Source organism: Cebus imitator, unplaced genomic scaffold (genome assembly GCF_001604975.1).
Source record: "Cebus imitator isolate Cc_AM_T3 unplaced genomic scaffold, Cebus_imitator-1.0 Scaffold102, whole genome shotgun sequence".
Classification (NCBI taxonomy): Eukaryota; Metazoa; Chordata; class Mammalia; order Primates; family Cebidae; genus Cebus; species Cebus imitator.
In genome coordinates this window covers 3,328,629-3,338,280 of record NW_016107417.1, presented here as the reverse complement: position 1 = coordinate 3,338,280, position 9,652 = coordinate 3,328,629, and the positions used below count along the sequence as shown (strand labels likewise).

At 56.7% G+C, this 9,652-nt stretch overlaps 1 protein-coding gene across 2 annotated transcripts in view; it reads left to right on the top strand.

Moving 5' to 3' along the window:
* The first annotated feature begins 1,875 nt into the window (after window positions 1–1,875).
* CAPN1 (calpain 1) overlaps window positions 1,876–9,652 on the top strand; it is a 28,094-nt gene continuing 20,317 nt past the window's right edge. Inside the window, exons 1-10 of one of the 2 annotated variants that reach the window (XM_017537122.2) lie at window positions 1,876–1,989; window positions 3,283–3,550; window positions 3,711–3,780; window positions 4,058–4,176; window positions 6,624–6,757; window positions 6,867–7,035; window positions 7,884–7,967; window positions 8,594–8,679; window positions 9,051–9,125; window positions 9,228–9,388. In XM_017537122.2, coding sequence (XP_017392611.1) covers window positions 3,284–3,550; window positions 3,711–3,780; window positions 4,058–4,176; window positions 6,624–6,757; window positions 6,867–7,035; window positions 7,884–7,967; window positions 8,594–8,679; window positions 9,051–9,125; window positions 9,228–9,388 — 1,165 coding nt within the window. In that variant the 5' untranslated portion in view covers window positions 1,876–1,989; window position 3,283. Of the gene's footprint in view, window positions 1,990–2,170; window positions 2,592–3,282; window positions 3,551–3,710; window positions 3,781–4,057; window positions 4,177–6,623; window positions 6,758–6,866; window positions 7,036–7,883; window positions 7,968–8,593; window positions 8,680–9,050; window positions 9,126–9,227; window positions 9,389–9,652 lie in introns of those variants that run through there. The other variant, XM_017537123.2, reaches the window with a different exon arrangement.

Sequence of the window (9,652 nt, the reverse complement as noted above, 5' to 3'; positions counted from 1 at the left end):
GGGGGGGGGTCTCACCATGTTGGCCAGGCTGGTCTCGAACTCCTGACCTCAAGTGATCCACCTGCCTCAGTCTCCCAAAGTACTGGGATTATAGGCATAAGCCACTGTGCCCAGCCTTGTCAATTTTTTGACAGGCATGGGGACTCACGCCCGTAATCCCAGCTACTTTGGGAGGCCGAGGCAGGTGGATCACCTGAGGTCGGGAGTTTGAGACCAGCCTGGTCAACATGGTAACCATGTTGAGACATGGTGAGACCCATTCCCCATCCCTACTAAAAATACAAAAAAATAGCCAGCCTGGTTGCACATGCCTGTAATCCCAGCTACTTCAGAGGCTGAGGCAGGAGAATTGCTTGAACCCGGGAGACAAAAGTCGCGGTGAGCCGAGATCACACCACTACTCTCCAGCCTGGGTGACTAGAGCAAGATTCCATCTCAAAAACAAAAACAAAAGTTTTGTCCATTTTTATTAAATTTTTATTCACTTGTCAAAGTTCTTTTACAAGTCCTACATCAGATAGAATTTTTACCATTATTTGTCCTAATCTATGGCTTATCTTTTTGTTTTTAATAGTTCTAGTGCATTTTGAAGAACAAAAGTGTTTTATTTTGAAAGTTCAATTTATTGATTTCCTCTATCATTTCTACTTTTTGTGTCATGTTTAAGAAATCTGGCCAGGTGCCATGGCTCACACCTGTAATCCCAGTGCTTTTGGAGGCTCAAGCAGGAGGATTGCTTGAGCCCAGGAGTTCATGACCAGCCTGAGTAACACAAAAGGGCCCCATTTCTACAAAAAATTAAAAAATTAGCTGGGTGTCCTGGAGCGTGCCTGTAGTCTCAGCTACTCAGGAGGCTGAGGTGAAAGGATCTCTTAAGCCCAGGAGTTTAAGGTTACAGTAAGCTGTGATCAGGCCACTGCACTCCTGCCTGGTAAATACCTGGCAAGACCCTGCCTTTAGAAAATAAAGAAAAAAGAAATCTTTTCTAAACCCAATATTGTTAAGATTGTCTCCATTTTTTAAAAAAATGTTTTATGGCTTGGTCATTTATATTTAGGTGTGTAATCTAGTTTGAGTCACATTTTGATGGTGTATCCTAAATAGTTATCAAATCCATCTACTTCTGCCTGCCACCTCCCTAGTTTGAGCCACCGTCTCTGTCCCTGGACACCTGCACAGAAAGCCTAGGAGCTGGTTTCACCCCTCACTCACCAAGTTAGGGAGTTCAGGCAAGTCACACCCTCTCAGGCCTCAGTTTTCCTCTTTTGTTAACTGGGGGTGAAAATGGGGTTAGATTAGATCAGTGGCTCTTACCCTTTGAGGGGTCATGGGCCCTAGAATCCTGGGAACGCTATGCAGTTTCCCCAGCAAAAGGCTTGTGTCCACAACTCGCAAGCCTGAAGCAGATGCTGGGCTGGGGCTCCGAGACCAGCGGAAAGCCCTGACCTGAGGGTTCTCTGCAGTCTCCCCACTCTCACCCCCGGCCTCCGCGCAGAACCCTGGCCCCCCAAGCTCTTGCAGCCAGTGAAGCAGGATCTTTGGGAAGTGGGGTTGGATGGGGACGGGGGCTGCCGTCCTGCTCACAGCCTCTGCCGCCCTCTCCTGGGTAAGGTGACACATGGGCGCTTGCAGGTTGGTGGGCTGAGGGCTTGGAGGAGAGGGCAGGGACGTCCACCTCTCGAAGTTCCCAGGTTCAAGAAATCCCCGAACGCTGGAGGAAGATGGGCTTCCACAATTGGTCATCCGCATCCCATAGGCTGTACGTATGCGGACAACAGGGCGGAGCGGGGCAGGGACTTACCCAAGGTCACGCAGCAAGCCCGGTCCCCTCGCGTTTCCCCCGAGGAGCGCCGAGCCCGGGGCTCTGCGGTGCGGTGGGGGCGGGGAGAGGCGCGGCCCCGGGGGGTGGTGTTGCCGTTTGCGGAGTGTCAGGCAGGGGTCTGCTCGCCGCCAGCCCGGCCCTCCTTGGAGCAGCTGCCGCAGCCCGAGGTAATCTCGGCCTCGCGCCGGGGCTGGCTGGGAGCGGCGGGAGCAGCTGCGGCCGCGCGGAGCGAGGGGCGCAGGGGACGGCGCGGGGGACGGGGCGGGCCCGGAGCTGCGGGAGGCGGCGCCGCTGTCTGATTGCCGGGGAATGCCCGCCGGGGCGCGCGTGGGGTGCGGCAGCGCGGCCCTGCAACTCGAGCTGCTGCCCCTGGTTAAAAATACCCCCTGCTCGGCCCTCCCCCTCCACCTCCCGCGGCGCCCTTCCGTCCGCGCCCTAGCCCCACCCGCGCTGGCCCCTCCCCGGGGACCGCGCTGCCTTTTACTAATTTGTCCTATCGCATAATTGGCCCCCGGCCTGCGGAGGGAGGGGCGGGGAAACACCGTAAGAGATAGAGACGGAGCCGGAGAGATTAGGGGGAGCCGAGAGGAAGCGGGGTAGGAGCCCCGGGAGGAGAAGGAGGAGGAGAAGGAGAGAGGGAGGGCGGAGGGCGGAGGGGCAGCTGGAGGAGGGCGGGGAGGAGCGCTCTTCCTGGTTGGGCCCTGCCCTGAGCTGCCACCGGGAAGCCAGCCCTAGGGACCGCAGCGACCCCCAAACACTGCTCCTCCAGGTAAGAAGCTGGGTGCCGAGTCGGGATTCCTTGACCCCGGCCACTGCTCCCGGGCTGAGGGGCTGCCCCAGCTCGGCCCCTTCTCGGGGCCCTCTGCGTGCCTGGGGCAGGGGCGGGGGCTGGGGCAGGAGCGGCACAGTTCAGGCGCCAGTCCCAGCCTGGCTCACCGCTGTCCCCAGGGGCTGGGCTGGGTCCCACCAACTCTGATAATGGAGCCTGCTGCGAGGGCCTGAGGAGGGGGACCCCAACTGTCTGGGGTTTTCAGCCCACGGCAAGGGTCCGGTGCACAAGGATCATGGCTAGTTTGGGGAGGGGGTTGCAGGCCAGTGAACAGGATCGAACAGGCCTTCCCGGCATTGTCCCACCTGCCTAGTTCCTGTGCTGTCTGGAGGCTCCGCCCTGCCCCACCTGACCTGCTGGCTCACCACAGAGCTGCAAGCCCCTGACAATGGGATCCGGGAAAGGAGAGGTGGTGGCCGGCTGGCCTGGGAACTGGGAAACCCCTTTCCTGGATTCACTGGGAGCACCGGGAAGTGGCTGAGAACCCTGCGTCTGTGAGGGGAGCAGTGAGGCAGGAAACGCCAGGTTTGGGGATGGATAAGCAGGGGCAGGACAGCCGCGTTTGCAGGCAGGAGCCCAGGTTCTAGTCTTGGGAAGGCCTGGGTTCTGAGCAGGCCCATCTCTCCCACAGGATGGCGGAGGAGATCATCACGCCCGTGTATTGCACCGGGGTGTCAGCCCAAGTGCAGAAGCAGCGGGCCAAGGAGCTGGGCCTGGGCCGCCATGAGAATGCCATCAAGTACCTGGGCCAGGATTATGAGCAGCTGCGGGCACGATGCCTGCAGAGTGGCACCCTCTTCCGTGATGAGGCCTTCCCTCCCGTGCCCCAGAGCCTGGGTTTCAAGGAGCTGGGTCCCAATTCCTCCAAGACCTACGGCATCAAGTGGAAGCGGCCCACGGTGAGAGGGGCCATCTGGGGTGGGTCTCAGCTGAGCCCAGATCCTGGATGAGGAGTTGGAATGACACTCCATGTCCCTGGTGGGGAATGGGGTCTGGGGTGGCCGGGTGCCAGTTTCTGGGAGGGGCTGGGCCAGGGACAGGACTCTGGGTCTCTCGTAGGAGCTGCTGTCAAACCCCCAGTTCATCGTGGATGGAGCCACCCGCACAGACATCTGCCAGGGAGCATTGGGTAAGCCCCCAGGGGGGTGGGGTCCCAGGTGTTTTTTCCACAGTAGTTCCCCATTCCCGCTCCTTCAGGCTCTGCCCCAACTCCTCCCTCCTGCAAGCCCAGGCAGGCTCTGGCTATCAGTGCTGGGCTGGTTTGCCTAGATTCCTGGGTCTTTTCTGCAAGCTTAGAGTTAAATGGCACTCTGGCCAAGGAACCCCAGATTCTCCCCAGCATGAGCACCCACTTCCCCCCGCGGCAGGTGGGTAGAGCAGGCTGATATGCGTTCCTCCTGCCCCAGGGGACTGCTGGCTCCTCGCGGCCATCGCATCCCTCACTCTCAACGACAACCTCCTGCACCGAGTGGTTCCGCATGGCCAGAGCTTCCAGGATGGCTATGCCGGCATCTTCCATTTCCAGGTGAGCGCCCACCTGGGGAGGAGGGGCAGCAGGCACTAGGGGAGATGTGGACGGGAGTTAGGGCCACACCCTGTGGGCCAGCCCTCCTTCCAGCAGGTATTTGACCTCTCAGTGCCATCTGGGGTCTGTCATGTGTGAAGTGACTGGGCTGGGCAGGTATTTGGGCTGGCAGTTTTCCTAGGTGATTGTATGTATCAGGTGGAAAGTGCTTGAAAGAACAGAAAGACTTTTGTGTTACATTCTGTGGGACAAATTTCGCTCCTCCCCGGGGCCGGTCTCAGTCGCCCCATCTGAGAAACGAGTGCTCACTGGGGAAAATATCAGCACGTGTGGCCTTCTGCACCTGTCAAGCCTCCCATCCCTCCATCCCCCAATCCTCCTGCACTTTGGCAAGGTCTGGCTGAGCTCAGCAGAAAAGAAAGACTTGGGATTAAGTCATGGAAACCAGCTTTTCCTGACAGTGTGCCTAGGACCCATTTTTCAAATCACACCAATCAATTCTCAATGAGCTGCCATCGGGAGGGACATGCCCAGCAACCCCTGATGAGACCCTCAGGCCTTGGAGGCCCCATCCCTGCCCAAAGGAGTCCTGGGTGTCCCCTCCTTCTGCCTGGTTAGAGAGCCCCTTATCCTATTCCATCCTTGCCTGACATGCGGGTGGAGGTGGCCCTCAGAACCCAAGGTGCAGAACCCGCAGTGCGGACCCCCTTTGGCCCAGCGCCACACCCACCTGCTGTGGTCTGTGGTCTGGGATGCAGCCTCGCCCTCTTCCCTGCCCCCTTTCCTCGCTCCTCCAGTTCGCTCCTCCTAGTCTCCGACTGGCCAGTTCTGGACCTGCCACCCACACTCTTTGCAACCTGGGCTCCTGCTACCTGGGCTCCCGGCTGCCTCCTCTCCTCCCCTGTTGTCCTGGCCCTGACCCCTCAGATAGCACCTGGAGTCCTTTGGTTGCTTCTGACCCCAGATGCCTTGGGCCCTGCCCCTGCCCTAGGAAACCTGCCCATTGTGGCATCTCTGAAACAAAGCCTATGATTGTGAGAACCAGTCCTGCTCACCTTGTGGCTGTAGGTCTGGATGCCACATTTTCACTCCTCATCCAATGACATGGGTGTCCCCTAACCCCCTAGAATAGGGAGGCAAGAGCTAGGAGGCCATGGCCTAAAAGGGAGATAGTTCCAGAAAGCCCAGGCCCGAGAGCTTTCCCACCCTGTTTGTTCAGTGACTCACTAAAGGCTTCTGTGAAGAAGGCGCTGCTGCTCCTTTTTATGGATAGGGAAACTGAGGCTCAGAGGTGATAACTTTCCCAGGATCATGTATCTAGTATATCTTGAGCATATAAGGCTTCTGTGAAGAAGGCGCTGCTGCTCCTTTTTATGGATAGGGAAACTGAGGCTCAGAGATGATAACTTTCCCAGGCTTATCTATATGTGGTATGCATGTATTCGTATATATCAGATATATGTATATCTAGTATATACTATACAGGCAAAGGAAAGCATCCCTTAGCCTTCTGAAGGTTCACTGAAAAATCAACTCACAAAAGGAGGTTAGTAGGAGAAATGGCATACAAATTGACCAGCCTGCAAGGTGGGGTCGGGAACCACAGAGTGATCACCCCAGCCCAGCAGTGGGTGCAAAGCTTATATACCATCCTGAGGCTACAGGAAGAATGGAGGCTCCAGCGCAGCCAACACCAGGTTCTGGTGGTGAATCAGGTTATAGTGGCAAGACTGGCTATGGAAGGGGGAGAAAACGAGGCCTGGAAAGCAAAGGCGGTCTTGTTATGTAGGTGAAACTCATAGGTGGCAGCCCTCAGAGAAGATAGACAGTAATTGTTTCTTTCAGACCTTTAAAGGGTGTCAGGCTCTCAGTCTGACAAGGGAAGGCCTTAGAGAAAGCCTGGCTACCTCAGATTTTCTCTACAGATGCAAATCTCTTCCTACAAAATACCGCATTACAGGGCTGTTTCTGTTTGCAGACCCTCTGAACAGCCATCTGAACAGCTAGTGAAATATTTTTATTTCCTTCAGTACCTAGATCTGTGTATCTAGTATATATGTAGCATATATGTATCTAGTGTATATTTAATATATCCATGTATAGCATATGTGAAATATACAAGTATTTAGTATGTATCAAGCATACATGTATCTAGTATACCTGATCTAGTGCACATGCATCTGTGTCTAGTATATGTGATTTAGTATACATGCATCTAGTGTATATCTAGTATACCTGATCTAGTTAACATGCATCTAGTATGTATCTGCTACACCTGATCTAGTATACATCTAGTATGTCTCTAGTATGTGTGATTTAATCTACATATATCTAGTATGTATCTGTACACATGATCCAGAATCCTGCATCTAGTAAGCTAGAGATACGAATGGAGCTCAGATCTGGGAGATTGCAAAGCAGGTACTCACTGTGCCCTTCCCCCGCAGCTATGGCAATTTGGGGAGTGGGTGGATGTGGTCGTGGATGACCTGCTGCCCATCAAGGACGGGAAGCTGGTGTTTGTGCACTCTGCTGAAGGCAATGAGTTCTGGAGTGCCCTGCTTGAGAAGGCCTATGCCAAGTGAGTAGGGGCCAAGGGGACAGCTCCAGCCTCCAGGGCGGGGGGGCGGCTCCTGTCTTCCCAGAGGGTCCTGCTTGATGCCAGAGCACCGACCTGGAGCTGCCCACAGGGTAAATGGCAGCTACGAGGCCCTGTCAGGGGGCAGCACCTCGGAGGGCTTTGAGGACTTCACAGGCGGGGTCACCGAGTGGTACGAGTTGCGCAAGGCTCCCAGCGACCTCTACCAGATCATCCTCAAGGCGCTGGAGCGGGGCTCTCTGCTGGGCTGCTCCATAGACGTGAGTGCGCCGGCCTGATGCTTTGGTACCCTGGAACCCTGGTATCCTGACCTGTCACCTTTTCCAAACGTCCCCACCCAGGCTCCGCTCCAGACCCCTGTCCTGCACCTAAGCTCCATCTCTGGAGGCATAGCCAGCCTCATCCGTCACTTCCACCTCCATGCCCGGTGTTCCTGTCCTCACCTCCCCACTCCTTCCCCAAAACTTCACACCTCAGCTCTTTCCTGGGCTTGCTCTTCCGACCATTTCTCCTGCTGTTTCCCTCACTGCTGTCATCTTATCCATGCCATCCCCTGTCCAGTTCACCAACCTCAGATGTCATCCCCTGGTCTCAATTCGCACCCATCCCTGGCCTTAATCCCACACTCACTCCAGTCCCACCTTCCCGCTCCTCTGTTCCCGCTCCCCAATCCTTGACGCCAGACCTGACCCCAACATCACTGCCATCCACAGCTCTAACCCTAGCTCCCGTTCCCCATCCCTAACCAACTCTCCTGTCCTCACGTCCCTCTCTGTGAGGCCCACTGAGGGCCGTGTAGCTCTGGTGGGCCGTGCATGGCTGTGTGTGCGCGCATGCATGTTTGCACAGGTTCTGGTCAGCCCTGGCCAGTAGCGGTGTCAGTGGGATGCCTGGGCTCCCCCATCCCAGATGCTCCAAAAGAGCAGCATCTATACGTGGGGGTGTCTATAGGTGTGGGTGATGAACTAGGTGGGATTGGGGTCCCTGCTTGCTGCTCCCAGCAACTATTGTATGTGCAGGTGGGAACATAAGGCCCTGAGTGCTGGGGGCTCATGTGGCAGGGCCGGGGGACCTAGCCACCGACCACAATGTGTGTGTCTTTCTGCAGATCTCCAGCGTTCTAGACATGGAGGCTATCACCTTCAAGAAGTTGGTGAAGGGCCACGCCTACTCTGTGACTGGGGCCAAGCAGGTACTGCCCTGGGTGGGGCCTTCCCTGCAGGGCGGCTTCTGCCCCTGGCTTGTCCTTGCCTCTCTGGCACCCGACCAGGGCTGTGGAAGGTGCTGGCTCCTCCTTTCCCCTCCTCCAGCACCTTATCTCTCAGGGACAGCCATCTGAGATGCCTATCATGTCCTGCCCTGACTGACTGTAGTTCCTGTGCACAGCTGCCTTCCTGGGCTGTGAATTCCAGCACAGGCTTCATCTGGGTGCTGAGCAGGGCTTGGAGAGGATGAGGGTATGGGAGGTGGAGTGTTAACGTGCGTGCATGGGCCAGGTGCAGCAACTCACACCTGATAATCTCAACACTTTGGGAGGCTAAGGCAGGTGGATCACCTGAGGTCAGGAGTTCGAGACTAGCCTGGCCAACATGACGAAACTCTGTCTCTACTGAAAATACAAAAATTAGCTGGCCATTGTAGCAGGCACCTATAATCCCAGCTACTCTGGAGGCTGAGGCAGGAGAATCACTTGAAGCCGGGAGGTGGAGGTTGCAGACTGCACTAATGCACTCCAACAAGTAGTAAGACTGTCTCCAAAAAAAACAAAAAAAAAAGTGTGTGCCGGAAGCTAGCACTGATAGGAGCTCTGGGAAATAGGTGAACTACCGAGGCCAGATGGTGAACCTGATCCGGATGCGGAACCCCTGGGGCGAGGTGGAGTGGACAGGAGCCTGGAGCGACAGGTGAGGGGCAGTGGGCACTGTCCAGGGTGCCTTGGGAAGCTGTTAGGTGCCCCAACATTTCTGCTCTGGGCTCTACCAGGCCAGGCTGGACTCAGGATTGAGCAGAAGGGCCCATCTTCATGTGACTGCATCTGGGGGACTGGCCTGACAAAGCTCAGGCTGTGCTGTCCCCTGTGCCCAGCCACTGGGTGTGCACAGGGCATCAGACTGGCCCTGATGAGACCACCCCCTAAACCAGAACCTTGGGGCTTGACCTTGAGAAGGCCACCTGGGCTGGGCAGAGGGAAGACAGGCCAGGGTGGCCAGGCCCCAGGGACAGAGGCCAGGCAGGTCAGTGCCCACCAGCCCTGCCAGAGCCCTGCTCCTCACAGCTCTTCAGAGTGGAACAACGTGGACCCATATGAACGGGAGCAGCTCCGGGTCAAGATGGAGGACGGGGAGTTCTGGTGAGCGCTGGCCTCGGGGCCCCCTGCCCTGCCTCTCCACCCCACACCTCCAGTTCTGTGCCCTGCCCAGGCTGCGCCTCACCCGCGCACCTCCGCCCTCAGGATGTCATTCCGCGACTTCATGCTCGAGTTCACCCGCCTGGAGATCTGCAACCTCACGCCCGACGCCCTCAAGAGCCGGACCATCCGCAAATGGAACACCATGCTCTATGAAGGCACCTGGCGGCGGGGGAGCACCGCGGGGGGCTGCCGCAACTACCCAGGTGACCCGAGCCCGCGGACGCGCAGGCTGCACGGGGTGGGCTCTGGGTCTTCCTGCTCCTACCTTAGGGGCTCCAAAAATCATGTCATCTCACTGAGCCTCCGTTTCCTCACTTGAAAGATATAGGCTGATCTCTTGAATTTTGTTGGGAGGGTAAAATATTAAATGTCCTGGTAAATTCTAAAGAGGCATTACCGCCCTGGGGCCCGAGCCCAGGCTGCTAATGAGGGGAGAAGACCTGTTGCCATCCAGCCACCTGCCTGTC